This window comes from Balaenoptera borealis (genome assembly GCF_965194805.1).
Source record: "Balaenoptera borealis genome assembly, chromosome: 5".
NCBI classification, from domain to species: Eukaryota; Metazoa; Chordata; class Mammalia; order Artiodactyla; family Balaenopteridae; genus Balaenoptera; species Balaenoptera borealis.
In genome coordinates, this window is record NC_138862.1 from 10,958,876 (window position 1) to 10,977,813 (window position 18,938).

At 46.2% G+C, this 18,938-nt stretch overlaps 1 protein-coding gene across 3 annotated transcripts in view; it reads left to right on the plus strand.

Moving 5' to 3' along the window:
• RCAN1 (regulator of calcineurin 1) overlaps positions 1-18,938 on the plus strand; it is a 94,462-nt gene that overhangs the window by 67,303 nt on the left and 8,221 nt on the right. Inside the window, exon 1 of one of the 3 annotated variants that reach the window (XM_082395114.1) lies at positions 18,119-18,441. The exons of the other annotated variants lie outside the window; for them this stretch is intronic. Coding sequence (XP_082251240.1) covers positions 18,355-18,441 — 87 coding nt within the window. The 5' untranslated portion in view covers positions 18,119-18,354. Of the gene's footprint in view, positions 1-18,118; positions 18,442-18,938 lie in introns of those variants that run through there. 3 annotated transcript variants of the gene reach the window in all.

Here is an 18,938-nt window from a genome sequence, read left to right on the forward strand (position 1 = left end):
AGCAAGGCGGTGCCCCTTCACCTGCCCTCTCTCGGAGACCAGCTTGGCTCCTCGGACAGGGAAGATGCTCAGAAAGATGCTTGTTGAATGACTAAGGAAAGGAATCCCCAAACCAGATTCTCCCACTCACTCATTTACAAGTCTTCAAAGCTACCAGGGGCTTCCCTGGTGGCGCAGTGGTTGGGAGTCCGCCTGCCGCTGCAGGGGACACCGGTTCGAGTCCTGGTCCGGGAGGATCCCACATGCCGCGGAGCAGCGGGGCCCGTGCGCCACAACTGCTGGGCCTGCGCTCTGGAGCCCGCGAGCCACAACTGCTGGAGCCCGTGTGCCGCGGCCGCCGGGGCGCGCGCGCCTGGACCCCGTGCTCCGCCGCAAGAGGGGCCAACGCGGGGGGGAGTGGCCCCTGCTCGCCGCGATTGGAGGGAACCCGCGCACAGCCCGGGCACAGTGGGAAGACCCAACGCAGCCAAAAATAAATAATTTTTTTTTAAAAAGCGCTACCAGATAGCTTTTTCTTTTTCTTTTCTTTTTTTTCTAAATTCCTCTTTTTTTTTTTTTTTAATTATTATTTATTTATTTATTTTTTTGGGCTGTGTTGGGTCTTCGTTTCTGTGCGAGGGCTTTCTCTAGTTGCGGCGAGCGGGGACCACTCCTCATCGCGGTGCGCGGGCCTCTCACTGTCGCGGCCTCTCTTGTTGCGGAGCACAGGCTCCAGACGCGCAGGCTCAGTAATTGTGGCTCACGGGCCCAGCCGCTCCGCGGCACGTGGGATCTTCCCAGACCAGGGCTCGAAGCCGCGTCCCCTGCATTAGCAGGCAGACTCTCAACCACTGCGCCACCCGGGAAGCCCACTAAATTCCTCTTTTTAGATCAGTATTTTGGAGTTGACAGAGAGCGTGGTCGTTAATTCATTCGGTCACTCAGTCAACAGAGAGTCGCTGAGCCGGGACCCGGGCACGATGTGGCAGTGTGGCCGGCAGCAGGAAGGTCATTTTCCAGCCCTAAACCCCAGACCAATTCCCGTTGTCATATGTGCCAGGAAGGAAAAGGAGTACTTAATCGAGGGCTTCCCCGTGTCTGGGGGGCCAGGGGCAGCTTCTCTGAGGAGTGATGTTTATACTGTTATTCAAGTAGGACTCAGCCCAGAGCAGATGCGGGGGATGCCCCAGGCAGACGGCAGCCCGGATAAAGGTTCTGAGACCTGAAGACCGGCCTGGGCAGCATCGATGAACCAGGACCGTGGCCGGAGCTGGACTGTGTCGAGGGCGGGACCTGCACCAAGAGGCAGCAAGAGCCACTCGTGGTCATGATGCCGGGTTTTCTCCTGAAAGCAAATGGAGGCCATAGAAGGGCTGACGGAGAGAAGGACAGGCCATTTCTAACACCCAAGTTGGGGACGTCTCAGAGAAGGGGGCGTGGCAGTGCGTGTTCTGAGGCTCACTTGCCAGCATCCTTCCCAAGACGCGTCCTCCTCCCTGTGCTCCAGGTCCTGTCTGCGGACCATCCTGCAGAGAATTGGGCAGAGCTTCCAGCCACGCCTTCAGATAAACAGGCTGCCCTAAGCTCACGCAAAAGCGTCCTTGGCCATCCACACGTTACCCTGCACCAGGACCCTCAGGAGAGCCCACTGTGAAGGAGTCCGCACAGGAGTGGAGGGGGTGGGGGGAGGGGGATGACTCAGGAACCAACCAGAGAGATGGACAGAATGATGCAGGGTAAGAAACGGGCAAGGATTTTAAAAGGAGTGAGAAATCATAACAAATATGTCAGATACGAATCCAGCTAAATCAGTAAGCACTTTGAACGTCAATAGTCAAATGCACCAATTAAAAGACGGAGATTGTGACAGTGGATCAAAAAACAAGGCCAACCATATATTGTCTATAAGAAACCCACTTTAAATATAAAGATACATATAGATTAAAAATAAATGGGTGGAAAAAATAAACCATGCTAACACTAATCAAAAAAAGAGTCCAAAAAAAAAAAAAAAAGCTGGCAGAAGTGAGAAGGATGCAGAAGGATGAAATGGAGGAAGATGATAAAGGGGACAAAGGCAGGACCAGTTTCCCCGACTCCCCATCCCTGTGCCAGGCCCTGTGCTGAGTCCCGGGCATGGCTTTACAGCCTCATAACCACCCAAGGAGGTAGGTCTTGCTTTTATAGTTTCAGAGACTCTGGTCAACCTGCCCCTGCTTGCAGCTTCTCAGTAGATGGGATGTGGTCCTGCCTTCCCTGGCCCACTTCCCTTAGAACTTTCCTTCTGCTGCTGCTTTATGGCTATTAGCTCCAGCTGCCCTGGACTCTTAGGTTGAAGGGGAAAAGGGAAGTTTGCATGGACCTCTTGTCTGGTGTTTGCAGAATGTCCAGGGATCAGTCTGATCTTACACCTGAAAAGGGCACATCTGGAAGATTTTGTGCGTTCGTGCTTTTTAAAACTTTTTCAAATGCAACAAAGGAGCGGAAAGATCCTTAGAATATATGATAGGACAACCGCAGCTGCTGCACACCCCACCTAATGGCTCCAGGCTCGGCTGTGTGGGCCCTTTATGGACACCAGAGGTGCTCAAACTTGAGCGTGCCTCCCAGTCACCTGGAGGGCTTGTTAAAACACAGAGCTTCTGATTCAGTAAATAAATTCTTAGCTGCATAATGAAATACCACAAATTGAGTGGCTTAACACAACGCCCGCTTATTAGCTATTAGCCGACAGGTCTGCAGTCAGGAGTCAGGGTGTGGTGTGGTTGGCTTCTCTGCTCTAGGTCATACAAGGCTAGAATTGAGCCATAGGCTGGGCTGCCTTCCTTTCCGGAGGTCTGGGGAAGAATCTGCTTCTGGGAACAGATCCCTGTTTCCTTCCAGGGCTACCCTCCCTCCGAGAGGAAGGCCACTCACATCCTTGCCACTTGGCCCCCTCCTCCTTCAAGCCAGCGACAAGGGATCTTTCCTCTCACACGTCAAATCTCTGCCTTCAGAAGGAGCCTGGTAGCTTTTAAGGGCTCAGCCTAGCTAATCTCCCTTTCACAAACTGTGCTGTATGGGATTTCCCTGGCAGTCCAGTGGTTAAGACTCCTTGCTCCCAATGCAGGGGGCATGGGTTCGATCCCCGGTCGGGGAACAAAGATCCCGCACGATGCAGCACCCCCCCCCCCCAAAAAAAGTTAAAAAACAAAACAAAACACTGTGCTATGTAACATAACCTAATCATGGGTAAAATCCATCATGGCCATGGTCCTGCCCGCCGTGTCCCCCGGGGAAGGGGGGGGAATGGGCCATTTTAGAATTCTACCAGCTACAGTAGATGAGGCAAAATTTTGCACTTCTAACACATTCCCGGGTAATGAGATACTGCTGCTTTGGAAATCACATTGTGAGAACTACTTACCTACGCTAATTCCACCACCTTTGACTTAGATTGTGCCTAATTTACAGAAGAAGAAACTCAGAGTTTTAAGTCTAGAGGTAATATTTGAAATTCATAGCAACTAGTAGCTTGTGGGCACCAACCAATCAGAAGGGATGTCAAGCCAATCAGGCCAGATTCTGGCCATGTATAACCACTGTGGTCTTGCTGGCTGGCACCCATTGATGGATGGTCCCCAGCAAGCAAGGGCTGGAGTCAGGGCTCATACCAGAGCCGGGGCTTCGGCTACTCCACAAGCTAAGATTAAAGAGAAAATGTCCCACCGATGCTAAGTCAGGAGACGAGGAATAAAGAGATGTTTTATTGATTCCAAAACCCATCTTCTTTTCATCCTATCTGCTCCATGTCCTATAAAGCCACCTTTCTCAAGGTTAAAATCTGGATTAGTTTCCTATTGCTGCTGTAGCAAAGTACCACAGATTTAGTGCCTGAAACCACAAAGGTTTATTATCTTACAGTGCTGGAGGTCAGAACTCCAAAATCAGTCTCAGTGGGCTAAAATCAAGAATCTGTTTCCTTGCCTTTTTCCAGGTTCTAGAGGCTACAGCGTTGGTTCACATCACCATGATCTCTGCTTCCAACATCATGTGTGGGTCCAAGCCTGATGACCCTCCTGCCTCCTTCTTATAAGGACCTGCCCCCAGACAATCCAGGATCGTCTCCCATCTCAGGGTCCTTAAGGACCCTGTGCCTGCCAAGTCCCCTCTGCCATGTGAGGTCACGTGTTCAAAGTTCCAGGGATTAGGACGTGGATGTCTTTGAGAGGCCGTTCTTCACCCCACCTCACTATGTAAGTCCGTTCTTCAGCCCACATTTCTGCGGATCACAACGGCAGACACTTTCCTAGAACTTCCTCTGTGCCAAGCCCTTTTTAGACATTAGGTCATTCATGTCACAACCAGCCTATGAGGTAGGTTCTGTTATTGTGATCCTCCTTTTACAGACAAAGAAACTGAAGCACGTGGGAGTTAAGAACCTTGCCCAAGGTCACACAGCTAAGAAATGGCAATGCCAGGGCTCCAACCCAGACAGGCTGCCTCCAGAGTCTACACTCTTCCCCACGATGTTATGTACCTCTCGTCGATGGACAGGTGAAAAGCAGGCCACTTTATATAAATGGCAAGAAGCCAAAGTCACCATCCCAGCCTCAACCCCTCACCTACCCTTCCTCTAACTCCCACTCTGCCTGTTAAGGATCCTTCTCTGGGTGGGAAAGCAGTCAGTCACTTTGGTCTTTCCTTCCTTGCTTTCCAAGTCTAATCAGTTACAAAGGCCTTGTCACTTGTGCCATCTCTGAAATGTTGTTCCAGTTACTATTGCTGGGAAACAAACCACCCAGAACTTAAAGGTTTAAAACAGCAACAATCCTTTATTTTGGTCATGAATCTGCAATTCGTGCGGAGATGGGTCTTCCCTCCTCCATGTGGCGTCTGCTGGGTTTGCTTAGCTGGATGCCAGGGAACCCACTCTCAGGATGTCACAGTCACATGGCTGGCAAGTTGTGCCGGCTGTCGGTTGGGAGCTCAGCCAGGGCTCTGGGCCAGGGGCCTCAGTTCCTCTCCACGTGGGCCCCTCCACGGGCTGCCTGGTCTTCCCACAAACATGGTGACCAGGTTCCAAGAGAACAAGGCGGAAGTGCATGGCTTTTTATGACCTAGCCTCGGAAGTCATATGGTGTCATTTCCACCATACAGTGTCTGTTGAGACACTCACAAATGCCCTCCCACATTCAAGGGTGGAAGATACACACCCCTCCCCTTGATGGGGGGGGGAATGGCAAGGTTCTACAAGAGCATGTGGGATAGGAGGTTTGTGGCAGCTGTCTTCAGAAAATGCCATCTGCCAGAATTGCCTTTAGAGTAGCTCCCTGCGTCCTCCTCTGCCCACACACTGATGGACACATTATTCCCCAAGCCCCAGTTTGGCTATGTGAACTAACAGAAGAGTTTTGTCTAATATGTTCATTTATTTTGATATTTTTACCAAAATATTAAAAATGTAAAAAAAAGAAAAAAAAATGTTGCCACATGTATTGCGCAAATCGTTTGTATTTTAGGAATAAATCAAAGTAGCAAAAGTAGGATTTCCCAAGAAATCCAGGACATGAGATTAACAAACACCAACACTTAACCAGTGCCGCGCCAAAATGCAGGCACTCAAAGAAATTTGTTCAAAATGGACAAACTGTATATGTCTTTTAATGAAAGCAGCTCCTTATTTGATTCTGCACGGTAGTGAATGAAGAAAATGTTAACTTTCCTAATACCTTTTATTCAAGTAGTAATGAGAAAATACAGGGATATATCCTTTCCCCACCTATTTAAAATCTAACCCTATTCTCAAGGCCTTAACCCACAGGACTTTCTGTAACTGGACTAATGGGGTATTGAGATAGGATCATCACTGATCACCACCCTCCACCTCCAGTATCCTGAGCTCTTACTGCCTGCAACACAGATGGGACTCATGCATGTTATCATGTCACTGGAGTGGCAGTCTTATCTCCCAAGCTTCAATCTTAAGCCCCTGTAAGGTCAGGCACTGTGACTTAGGCTTTTGAACCCCCTCGTAGAGTACTGGACACCTGGTAATGGCTCAGTAAGAATTTCACGATTGACTTGACTGTGAGTTCTTGAAGAAAGAGTCATGCCCTACTCTTCTCTGTGTCTGCAGTGAAGAGTCAGGTACTTAGCTGCATGCTTTATTCAACAAATATTTATGGAGGGTCCCAAGTGTTCCAGGGTCCATGACTTGGTCTGCCCTTAGTTTAGTGGAGGAAACCAGTTAAAATATGATAAATACTAAGAACTAGAGGTCCCCAGTGTTATGAGAATATGTAATAGGTATAATTTGACCCAGCGGTGGAGTTCGAGAAGGCACAGAGTAGATTCTTGTTAAATGGTGGTTGAACAAGAAACAAATGAATGATTTTCTTTAGGCGTGGAAGTCTGTTCTTAACTCCAAACAGCACAGACAAGAATCTGCTCGATGTAGATGCTCGAAAAATGTGTGTCTCATCTCCAGGTAGGCAACACCCGGCCCCAGAAGAGCCCACCTGTCCAAGGAATTTTTCCCTATAACTGACCTGCTGCGTGGAGCTTGCCCCTTAGTGATGCCTTCCTTTGGGGCTGAGACTTTGATCTCCAGAAATTGCTGATTAAATACAAATTCTCTGGGAGGTCTTATACTTTAAATAGCTGTCATCATTAACGCAGTCATGGTAAAAAGTTCATTAGGTACGTTCCAGTCTTGTTAGAAGGGAGATGCAGAGGGCAGGACTGTGCCAAGGAGAAAAAAAAAAATACCTGGATGTGATTCTAGGACAGAAGAACAGAGGAAAAACACACAGATGAGGAAGCAGTAGATGTGGTGACATGGCAGTGACAGGAAAGAACTTGATAGTTTTGCTCTGAGACGGCATCACCCTTGGGAACCTTTGAAAGACCCGGATGGGAGATTTTCCCCCCAAGATCAGATATTCTCTGATGACCACACTCTGGAGCCTGCAGAATGTGCTTTGTGAGGTCTGCTTACACTAAGGCAGTGCTCAGCCTAGCGACCCACACTGTGGAGTCGGACAGAATCACAGGACCCTGTGCTGGCCAGTGCACGACCTCGACTCCATGGAGACTGGTTCAGCCCATACAGCTGATGAGTCGGGCGTTTCACCAGATAAAGATGGCTGCCAGGAGAGCTTATCAAAGAAAAGCAAAATAAATATTTTCTGGTGAAATCCCTGTCTTTAAAGGTATCTAAGTAAGACATGGGATGCTTCCAACAGTTGGCACTCCAAAATATTAATGAGTTAAAAATACCGGGTTTGGGAATGGTGCATAACGAATTAAAATTCATGACACCAGACTGCTATGCAAAGAAAGGAGTAGATTTCCTCTCTGACTAACCTTCCACCTTACTTAGTGTATCTGTTAACCATGGTTTCCTTGACCATTGATATAGAACATATAGTAGGGGGAGGGGAAAGAGAAAAGCCGTTTTCTTATTGCAAAAGTAATAAATGTGCATTGTAGAAATTCTAGTAAGTCCAAAGAAGCGAAAAAGGAAAACACTGCAATCTTCTTTAATACTAACATGCATGTTTTTTCTTTTCACCAAAATGGAGTCACAACAGTAAACACTGCTTTGAAACCTGCTTTTTTTTTCTTAACAGCAGGTTGTGAACATCTTTTTATGTTGTTAAGTAGTTTTCACTTCCTTCCTGTGAGGTGTGAGTGGCTTTATAGTCTATTGATTCAGCATATTTATTAGCTGGTCACTGATAGGATGGTTAGCTTGTTCTTATGTGTTATTTGCATAAAGAACGTTGCAGGGAATGTATTTGCATCTGAATCTTTGCCCACAGCCCTGAGGATTTCCTTAGAATAAACTCCTAGGAGGGAAACGGAAGTTGAGTCAATATTGAGTCAATATTCAAGGTTTTAGTTGAGCTGGTTTACACTGAAAGTTTAAACTATCGAGTGTACCACAGTTCACTACCATATTCCTTTAGAAGTTCCTTACCTGGGGAGATGAGCTAATGATTTGGAGTGGAATCAGTCGTATTTTCATGGTGTCCAGTTTAAAGTCTGTCATATTTGTGAGAAATTTCAGATGATTAACTTAGGGTGCAGATCTTTGAATTTGGGTCTTGTTGATTCGTTGACTTTGGGTCTGTTTCATTGGTTCATTGGTTGGTTGGTTGAGGGACATAATGACACACCCAGGTCCCTTCAAGAATAATGGATTTGTCCCCCAGCTGCCCTGTCACTTGCCCCCTTTGGGGATGACTTCAGCTGAGAGCCACCCCCCTAAGTCCCCTCCTTCTCAAGGACCGCCCCCATCCCAGAGCTGACCAATGTGGGGTATCAAGGCCCAGCCCTTCTGCTCCAACGAGGGTCATCCCGTCTTCAGAACACCCCACAGGACCAGCGAGGCTGCCAGTGGGACCACATGGTAGCCCTACTGTCCCTCTGCCCAGCCTCTTTTTCTCCCCTCCCCTCCCTCCCCTCCCCTCCCTCCCCTCCGCTTTCCTCTCCTTCCCTGGGTGTTGATCCCAGAAGAACCCCCTAAAAAACCTCATGCACAAGAAACTCTGTCTCAGGGGATAACTGTTGGGTTTTTGGTTGGTTGGGGAGTTTACGAGAGCAGAAGTGGGGCTCAGCAGACCCTGGCAGTTGATCACTGTATGTGCCACGTAATTTCTCCTCCACAGGGCCAGTAGTGCCACCACGACCTCCCTCGGGATGGAAGCGCGAGGGCAGCTCAGACTCAGGGCTGAAGTCAGCCTCTGTCTTCCTGAGAGTTAGTTCAACATAAGAAGATTGATCAGACTGTATCCTAGAATCTTACAAGAGCAGTTTAAAATGCTGTCTTCTCAAAATGATCTTTTGAAAAACTATCTTAAAAGCCACACCCTGAGAATACCTGGATCTCAGTCTACTTTTAGATCATCTTTCCAACCGTGTCATTGAATATTGGTCGTAACAAAACCCTTCTGTCTTCATTCATCGTAAGCCAGTTCTGTAGAAATCCGTAAGTTCTGATTCTCAGTCGTGCTGTGTGCCTCCCTGGTATGGCCCAATCATGTCACCCTAACGATTGCTAAAGAAACCAACTGTGGTTTGTAAACGTTTGAGCGGAATCTAGGTCAGCCTTATAATAACGTCCCCACCATTCACTTGCATGAGAGTATAATTTCAGGAGTATAGAGAACGTCCTGCAAATGCCCGGGTAGTCACCCGTAGAAATGTGTTGAGCCAGAAAAAAAAATAAAGAATTGCTGTGTAAGGAGCGAGGGACACACTCTCTCAATGTATTATTTGGAGTAGATTATTTGACACAGAACATTTTGAGCCACGGGGATATGGATGGGTAAGCTGCTTTGTGCGTATCCCTACCTCTCAGTATCTGGCTCAAAGCAGGTGACTAATCTATTTTCGATGACTTACTAAATTAAGCCAGAGGCCAAAAACTCAGATGCTTTTGGGGTCGGGAGCGACGGGGCCATTGGTATTCGAAAAGCAGGGGCTTAGCCAAGAGTTCAACCGTTGCGAATGGGCCTCTGGGCCCATTATTGTCACATCTTCCTTTTTTTTTTTTTAATCCCAAAGAAACCAGAAATTCTATTTCTTTGTGAAACCTCCCAATTTTTAAATGTTGACAACTAATATTTTTATTTGGGGGAAGGGGGGCTGCCAATTCACAACCAGTAAACTAACCTGGCCATTCTAGAATTGATGGAAAGGAGGCAGCTCTCACTTCTCAGATGCTCTGGTGCAAAGATAGGTGTGCAAATTTTAAGTCACTTGCTATAAACACCCCAATTTTCCTAGTGAACAAAGTTGGCATGATCGTTCTTGCTTTTCATGGTGACTGTTAATATCCAAGTTGTGGCGGTGCCTTGTTTGTCCTGTGTTTATAGTTTATTGTTTGTTAAGTATGTTTTGAATCACTGTGTTACCCGCATGGGGTGACAGGAGATAGTTCCTCAGGCGACTTATCAGACTTTTAAATAATCCTCAAAGAAGGCAATGTCAGTGTGAAAAGACAGCATACGCAGTGGTGCCGGTCGGTAACTTCCCAACAACAGACACGGAAGTGGGGCCTGGGGGTGGTAATGGAAAGAGTAGGTAAGAACACATAATACTTTTCTCTTCTCCCAAACTTGGCAAGACAATGATTTCTGAGCTGAGATCCTGAGATTGAAAACTGGGTGCGGATACAAAATCTTCGTAGCCAAGTTATTGAAAACTGGGTTTCATATCTGGTGCTAAAGATTTCCAGAGTTCGGTTTGACCTCATTCTTTTCCCCTTCCTCTTTTTTGACCTTCGACTCTGGTTTGGCCGGTCACTCACCTGGTATTGAGGGAGTGTCTGCGTGCCCCCAGCGCTGTGCCAGGTTCCCTGGGAGAACCTACCAGAACCAGAACAGGATCCGGGCCTGCCTCAAGGCAGCACACGTGCCACCCAGGGTTTTAGTTGTGTCAGTTCTTCTGAGATGAGTATGGAACGTAGAATGAGAGGAACAGGGCTTTTCCGGCAGCGTTCACACAGCAGCGTCGAACTCATCCTTTGAATGTAAAGGGATTTACTGGCGGGAATGAATCAGTCTGGGGTTGTGAAAGCTCTTTGGAGCTGGAATTGAAGGTAACCAGGTCCTGGTGATTGATGAACACAAGAGCAGCCTGTCACCAGCCCACCCCTGCACGAGTGTTCTTTTTTTTTCAAAGTTGAGTTTTATTAGACCATGGTCTCCCCCAACATTCTGTTTCTTTAGCATTACTGTGGGGTTTTTTTTCTTTTTCTTTTTTAAATTTATTTATTTTACTTATTTATTTTTGACTGCGTTGGGTCTTCGTTGCTGTGCGCAGGCTTTCTCTAGTTGCAGCGAGCGGGGGTTACTCTTCGTTGCTGTGAGCGGGCTTCTCATTGCAGGGGCTTCTCTTGTTGCAGAGCACAAGCTCTAGGCGTACGGGCTTCAGTAGTTGTGGCACACGGGCTCAGTAGTTGTGGCTCGCGGGCTCAGTAGTTGTGGCTCGCAGGCTCTAGAGCGCAGGCTCAGTAGTTGTGGCGCATGGGCTCAGTTGCTCCGTGACATGCGGGATCTTCCCGGACCAGGGCTCGAACCCATGTCCCCTGCACTGGCAGGTGGATTCTTAACCATTGCACCACCAGGGAAACCCCTGTACCAGTGTTCTTGTCCAGGTTTTTGTCACTGCAGGATTGTGCCCTGGCTTCAGAATAGCTTCAAAGCAGAAGTGAAAATCAATCTTTAAAGCAAAGTGGGTCTGGAAAGGAATAGAGTAAAAAGAACAATTGAGGAAGGATTTTTAGGGGGGCTTTGGCCCCAGCTGGCTTTAAATAAATGTTACCTCCCTTAACCCGCGGCTGCTGGTCTCCAAGTCATTAAGTATAGCTTTGATTTGCCTATGGCTATTTCTCCATCTTAAGCATCGCAAATAGTGCGTTTCCAAGAAGTGACAGAGGGGGGGTTAACGTCACGTACTAGGGAAAGATTGAGGTAATAAGGAAAAAAGAGTTAATGGGATTTCAAGTGCACATGGAATTTAACAAACAAGATGAAATCTTGGATGAACTGTGACCTCTCTTTTAAGGTATCTATTTGAACATGCTTTCCTCCCTACTTTTCCCCAATCAGTTGGTTATTTTATTTTACTTTATGTTTTTTCTTTCTTTCCTTTTTTTTTTTTTGAGGGTGATTGCATTTTTCCTTCATTTCCACCATAAGCTTTAACAGAGCATGATTGCCATTCTGCTAAAACATGTGTTTAGCATTTTCACCACTGCCTCCATCATTTGTGGCACTGGTGTCAATAAGCCACTTTTTTAAAAAATTAAGTAATAGGAAGTTCCACGTTATCTCAGAAATACAAATTATTTGTATACTATCTTGTACTAATCTGTGTAAAGTATCAAATGATATTTCAGGCTTTTCCATTTTTTTTTCCAAGTATCAAAAATGATCCAGGCTGAAATTTAGTATTAATATCATTTCTTCTGTGTTATCCTACAGATTCAGAAGATTAATGGTTATTAAACATAAAGGTGATTTTCATTAAAGATGTTTTTCTCAGCTCAGATTTAGAATTCATAGGCATCACCCCTGTAGTGGGAGACAAGGGCACTCTCTTGTCTAAGGAGTTCTGGTTAGAACCTTCCAAGCCCCACAAAAAATGGTTATCAGCTTTGTTTTACATTTTCTTTCATACAAGGCCCCTCCCTGTGGCCGCGAGCAGATCTTACCAGTAATAAAGCAATTCTATGAGCAGTAAATTCCTGAGCCCACATCTGGCTCTGCCCCGCTCCCCAGCCCATTCCCTGATTACCCTTCAGAGAGAACAAAAATGGAAACGCCTTTAGAAATCAGAAAGAAGAATATTTTCCGGTTCTCCTTCTTACACGTGATCGTCACAAAGAAGCAGAAAATTGGGAATTTAATCACCCTACTGCTGAGACAATAGGCCTTCAAACACTTCTGATCATGAACCTCATGGATGAAAGATTTTTGGTACATCTGCCAATAAAAGCATTTTATTAGTAACTTCTCTACAAATTCTACTCTCTACTGTGCACCTTATAAAACACACCCTAAAAAATAGGCATTTGAAAAAGACAAGCGAACATACACTAAATTGAACACGTTCTGCCCAAACGACAAAGGGCTGTCGAGACCCCGGCCGTAGACCCCTAAGGAGAGTCACAAGGCCTCTGGGAGTGCCCGGGGGGTGGGGCCTCAGAGGCTGGAGCTGGTGGTGCAGTCCCGTGCCTGGACATCCTGCGAGCCACCATGCAGCAAGCACAGAGGAAGTGCACCCTGGAATGTGACCAGCACCCGCTGAGCAAACTTGTACCTTTACCACCCCCTGCAACGAAAAGGAGGTCTTTGTTCAAACCAGAGACACTGGAAACCCTCCAGGTAGGAACACAGATGGCCTTGGCCCTCTGATGGCTGGTGGATGCTGGCTCTTTGCCCGTCTCAGATGGACCCTTCCTGGTGTAGTCCCTGAACTTCCCAAGCATTTATCCGCATCTCCAGGGAGTGGCAGGATGAGCGGTGGTGCCCTCAAGCAGCTCTCACTGTAGTAGGGAGATTGCCAGGTAAGAACAGAACTAGGATGCCAGAGAGACTGCACTGAGAGCTGGGGGGGGGGGGGGAGGTCCCAGGGGTTAAAGGAGGGAGAGAACATAAAGTCCAGAGGGGTGCCTCCTGGAGAATGGATGTTCAGTGATGGGCTTTGAAGGATGAATAGAAGTTTGGCAGGCAGAAAGAGACAAGGGAGGAGCTGGCTGACGGAACTGAGGAAAGCAGGCAGAGCTGAGGGCTGCCTAGAGGATTCATGGGCTCCGTAGTCAGAGAAGGTCTCGTGCCTTAGGGGTGCCTTGCCCCCAGCCTGTCCCTTCCCTCTTTTCTGAACCCAGACACTGGAGTGGTTCTGTTGCATGGAAGTTAGTCCATGCCTCTCCTCTGCTCAAAACCCTCTGATATCAGCATGCAAGCCAGAGACCTTCCAATGGCTAAAGGTCTCACGTGGCCCTGCTCCCAACCACTTTCTCCACGTCCTTCCTCTACAGCCATCCTGAGCCTCCTGCTGGGCCTGGAACATGCCAGGGGCCTTTGTGCCTTCTGTTCCCTGGCCTGAAATGCTGTTCCGAGCATCTCACAGTTCACTCCGCCACTTCCTTCAGGTCTTGATGTACCCACCTGTCATCTTCTCAGGGACGCCTTCCCTGGCTAGTCTTCCTTCCTCCCTTCCTTCCTTCCTCCCTTCATCTTCTCAGGGATGCCTTCCCTGGCTAGTCTTCCTTCCTCCCTTCCTTCCTTCCTTCCTTCATGTTCTCAGGGATGCCTTCCCTGGCTAGTCTTCCTTCCTCCCTTCCTTCCTTCCTTCATCTTCTCAGGGATGCCTTCCCTGGCTAGTCTTCCTTCCTTCCTTTTTCTTTCTTTCTCTCTCTCTGTCTTTCTTTCTCTCTTTCTTTCTCCTTTTCCCAGCTTTTCCTATCCCTCATCTCTGCCTTATTCCCAGCACTTACCACTATCTAAACACACTGTATATTTTACCCATTTATCTCATTTCTTTTCTTTTTCTTTTTTCCCATCCAGAATGTAAGCTCCATGAGGGCAGAGAGTTTTGTCTGTCTTCATCTCTGAACCCCCAAGACCTGGAACTGTGCTTGGGTGAAAGAACAAATGGGTAGATAGATGCATGGATTGACAAATGGATGAATACCAAGTGAAAATCTTCCCCTTTAACCTACAGAGCAATGGGAAGTCACTGAAATCGTTACAGTAGGAGAGAAATGTGATCAAGCTCAGCTTCGGGAAGTTTCATGTTGTGGGAATTACGCACTGTTTTGGAGCAGTAAGAAACTGGCCACAGCGAGGCCACTTAGAAAGGTACTGTGGCCACCTGAAATACTGTGCAGGAGTGCCTGGTGGAAGATGCTACAGAGAACCTAGAGACCCCTCCATTGACCAGTGGGGCACGTGGGAGAGGAAGCCATCCAGGATGCCAGAGGGACTGAGAGAATGGAGATGGGGAAGTACCAAAGGGCACTGCTGCGAGGCAAGCGTAGTTCCATGGAATCTGCAATCAAAGGATCAGGGTGAGTCCTGACTCTCCTCAACACAGTGAGGCGTCCTGAACCTCAGTATCCTTACCGATGAAATGGGAACTAGAAACACAACTCACATGCATCAACCACTGATTGTGTTTCAAGCACTATACTGGGCACTCCGCCTGTGTCAGATTGTTCAATCTTCACTGCAACTCGGAAGTTGATATTAACCTGGTTTCCAAGTGAGGGCAAGAACTGTCCCCTTGGTTAATAACACCTTTTAGACTGGGAAGTGATAAAGATGACTCCGAGGCCCCTGTGTTTTTCCTGTGTGCAGTGCCTTAGGTTGGGGGAACAATGCTCCACATTATAAAGGGAAGGGTTACGAATATTAAGTAACAGTAAAGCTATCCCATTATCTCAGAAGCTAAAAGCGCCATTAAAACGCAAGTTTAATTGGCATTCAAGAGAAACTCTCTGATACCTTTGATCTCAATCAGGTGTGCCATTTTCCCTCCCAGGAGATCTTTTGCAGATTTCTTCTTCGCTCAGCTCTGATTTGCACAGCAAAGTCAGAACTCGGTTTCTCTCTGTGGTCATTCTGTAGAAGGCTTCACTGGTGGCACATTCTTGGCGTAGTTGTAAACTCCTTGGGGTTTATAATGGGTGTGCTGAGGTCATCCTCACTATGCTTTAAGAGTGCTGTAATGGGAATGATGGATTTCGACATAAACTACAATTGTTCCTCACTGAAAATAGAAACTTCTTAATGAAAATATGCTCTCACTGCTTGGAGCCAGAGGAGGCAAATGCAGGTTGAAGAGATTCATTTAAGATTTTTAACGGCGCGAATGGAAGAAATGCAAAACATCTAAAGCTTTCAGCGGACTAAAGCATTTCATTTCTTCTCTAACTTCTGCTTTCTGTTTTACTATTTTAAGTGCAATTTTTAGTATGCTTTTCAAGAGTTCTAATGAGACGTTGCTGTGGGCCCTGCTTTCTTCAAATCACTTACATCCATCTTGCAAACAAGAATCAAAAAGGTACTTGCCTTTCAAACCACAAGGAATAGACAAATACCATAGGATGTTTAGAAGTGCAGGTTCATGTCTAATAGACGTGCAGTCGAAGAGTGGACATTCCTAGCAAGAACTGTCAGGTGAGCCGATAAAGGGAAGGCCCTCTGGGTTCAGGGACAGGTGTCTGTCCCCTTGGCCAGCCGGGGCTTTGGAGCACCATGAACGGTCCATGCTCCATACCTCTCACGCCGTGGGAAGCCTGTGTTATTGGACCCTAGGTGCCATCTCCCTCAGGTATACTTTGTGACCCAGTGGTTTTTGCCGGCCTCCCTACAGTCGGCCACCACTTTGAGCCTCTTTCTCTGATCTAGAAATGGAAGCACTCAAGTTCCCTAAATATGATTCAGATGGAGCTTACCATCAGTTCAAAGGCAGGTACAGAATTGCATGTTTTGGGAGGCTTTCTGGACAGCCTAATGAAAGATCTATCATTTATCATTTATTTCTAGGAGCAAAGACAGTTGAACCATCTTCAAATACCTCACTATTCCTTTTTTTTTTTATCCCATCCGTATTCATGAAACCACAATTGTAAATTTGGGTGAGTTCAGTGCTGTTGTCTCAGATGAACAGAAATGTTGCAGATTTGCCCACACGACTGAGTTGGAGCTTCATGTCATGAGTTTTAAAAGGAGGAGGAGGAAAGGGAGGAGGAGATGGTGAAATTAACCTCCTCTTCCTCCTCTGATATCCTTTTAACCCTTATTCGCCAAGGTGGACTCCAGGAGAAAGAGAAAAGGAGGGACAGCCGCTCTGGAGGAGTGGAATGCACTTCCGTGACTTCTACCTCCCGTGCCTTTCCCCTTGGCCTCCCATACCCCCGCTGCCACCCCCAGGCCACCACCAAAGCCTGCATGTGCCTCCAGGGTACGCTGCAGGCTCTGCACCAGAATTTAGCCAATCCCAGGGCACAGTTCCCGGAACCAAGCACCACCCAGTGGACCATTTCCTCTTGGCGTTTGATGCATGCCATACTATTTCACAGTTCGAAACTCTTCTAGAACATATGCACTTAGATCTCTTGGGTTGGCAGTTACGGGTAATTTGGCAAAGCAAACGCCATAACTGGTCTCTTGCATAACCCTACAGCTGGCAGCAGGGCACCATGCACGGAGATTAAGCAGTGCTCACTCATCCAAGAAGACTTCGCATTTCCTTTTATGGAGGGATAAATGCTCTGGTTTGTTCTTTCCCATTGCATATATTCTTTTTATTATTGGCTGACTTTAATGGTTCTTTGAAGTTAATTTTTAAATGTGAATAGCAGGATTCCACTTAACTTTTGGAAGCTTAAGAGGTGTCTGCCTCTAGACTAGAGAATACTTTTATAAATAATGAGACTGCATTTAGGTGATAATGAGTAGGAAGGACCTAGGATTCTGCCATAGGGAGCTAAATGAGCAAAGTACTTGGAAGTTCAAAGAGTTGCAGCCTTTTAATGGGATTAACAAATACATACGACTATATATAAGAGAGATAATCAACAAGGACCTACTGTTTAGCGCAGGGAACTATAGTCAATATCTTGTAATAACCAATAAGGGAAAAGAATCTGAAGAAGAATAGATATAGATATGTATAACTGAATCACTGTGCTGTACACCTGAAACTAACACAACATTGTAAATCAACTATACTTCAATTTAAAAAGTAATAAAATAAAAAGTTGGAAAAAAAGAGTTGCAGCCTTTTCAAAGAACTGGCATCCTGACATCCAGTGTGCTTCTCCAAGACCAGACATCTTACCTGAAAAAAGGCCAACTGAACTAACTTTTCAATTGTAGTGTACATTCTTTCTATTTCTTCTTCCTTTCCTAATTAAAGCAAAAACAAAAACTTTCAGTCTATGAGTCTCTAAGACAGCCTCTGAATGTTTCTTTTCTCAGCTTCAGAGGCTAGATCCTCTAAAATATTTTTGTATCTTTTCCCGAATTTAGCAGCTGTTAGAAAATGATCAAAGTGCTGCATATTCCTGGTTCTCAAATTACAATAATAAAGTTTTCCAATGAAAATCCTAGGATCTCTTCTCACATTCTCACTGTGAAATACAAGTGGGAATTAGGACATTCCTCCAATAAAGTTTAATCAGAAAAAAAAAAAAGGCCGTATTTCAAAATGAAGTCCACTTTTTCTTTAAAAGCAGAGTTCATTGACCAAGACCGATTTCAAAATGTTTTCTCTAATACCCCAACATATGAAACTTTGATTTAAGTGTTCAGGAAATTACAGGGATCAAACAACTGGCCAAGACTTCGGTTTCCAGGTTTCTCCAAGCCTTGAGAGTTCCCTGGAGGCTAATTACTGTTTACTGCTGTAGACCTTCCTCCTGTTCTTCTGTAACATTTTCCATCTTAAGAAGGGTCGTCCCATTCAGCCGAGGAGCCTGGTGACTGAGTGGCTGAATGGAATTACTACCAGTGGAAACTATGCTGCAAGAGGGGTAGATAAAGCAGCTGCAAAGCAAACCTCGGCAGTTTTTTCCATCCTCCCCAAGCAAAGTTAATTAGCATAGGGAAAATGACTAAGGTGTTGACGTCACCTCTTTCCAGTAGAAACTTACACTGTGTCTCTGCCTGCCTGCGAGCAAGTAGGACTTGACTCAGGAATTTGGTGTCCAAACAGGATGCTCTGGAAGCGGTGCTTTTTTTTCCCGGTGGGGGCCGGACCTCGGTGCTTTATAAGTGAGGGCTCGAGAAAGAACTTACAGCCTCTGGTAAAGGAACCTTACTTGGGGCTTGACCGCGGGAATTGCTGTGGCTTTCACTGTAAGAAAGCAAGATGCACTTCAGAAACTTTAACTACAGTTTTAGCTCCCTGATTGCCTGTGTGGCAAACAGTGAGATCTTCAGCGAAAGTGAAACCAGGGTAAGGTTTCTGATATAATGTGATTTTTGAGAGTTTTCAAACTATTATGTTAATTGGGACTATTAGCTGAAATACTTGGTGGGGTATGTGGCTGTCTTGTGCGTTTGGGGGTTTTGAAATACATCCAGAATGCTTTGAGCCTTAAAAATCAAAAGGTGTTGCCTGAGGAATTAACTGTGAAGGAATTTTTAAAGCTCTCAATATTTAAAAACGTCTGCGTCCCTTGACCAGGTAGTAAGGGAGGGTTTGGCGTGGTGTTTTTTCATTCTGTGTGGGTTGTATCAATAAGTAAACTTTTGGAGGGAGGACTTTTCTGACAGTGAACAGAATGTTTCACTTTGACGTTTAGAGTTCAGGATACTTTGATTTTTATCTCAGGAAATCAATATTGGAAAGATATTTGAATGTTTGCAGTAATTACAAGGGCCTGTCTTCAAGTTTCCAGATTTCTCTAGCTGGAGAAAATGCAGCCATAGCAAATAAATAATAAAACTGGA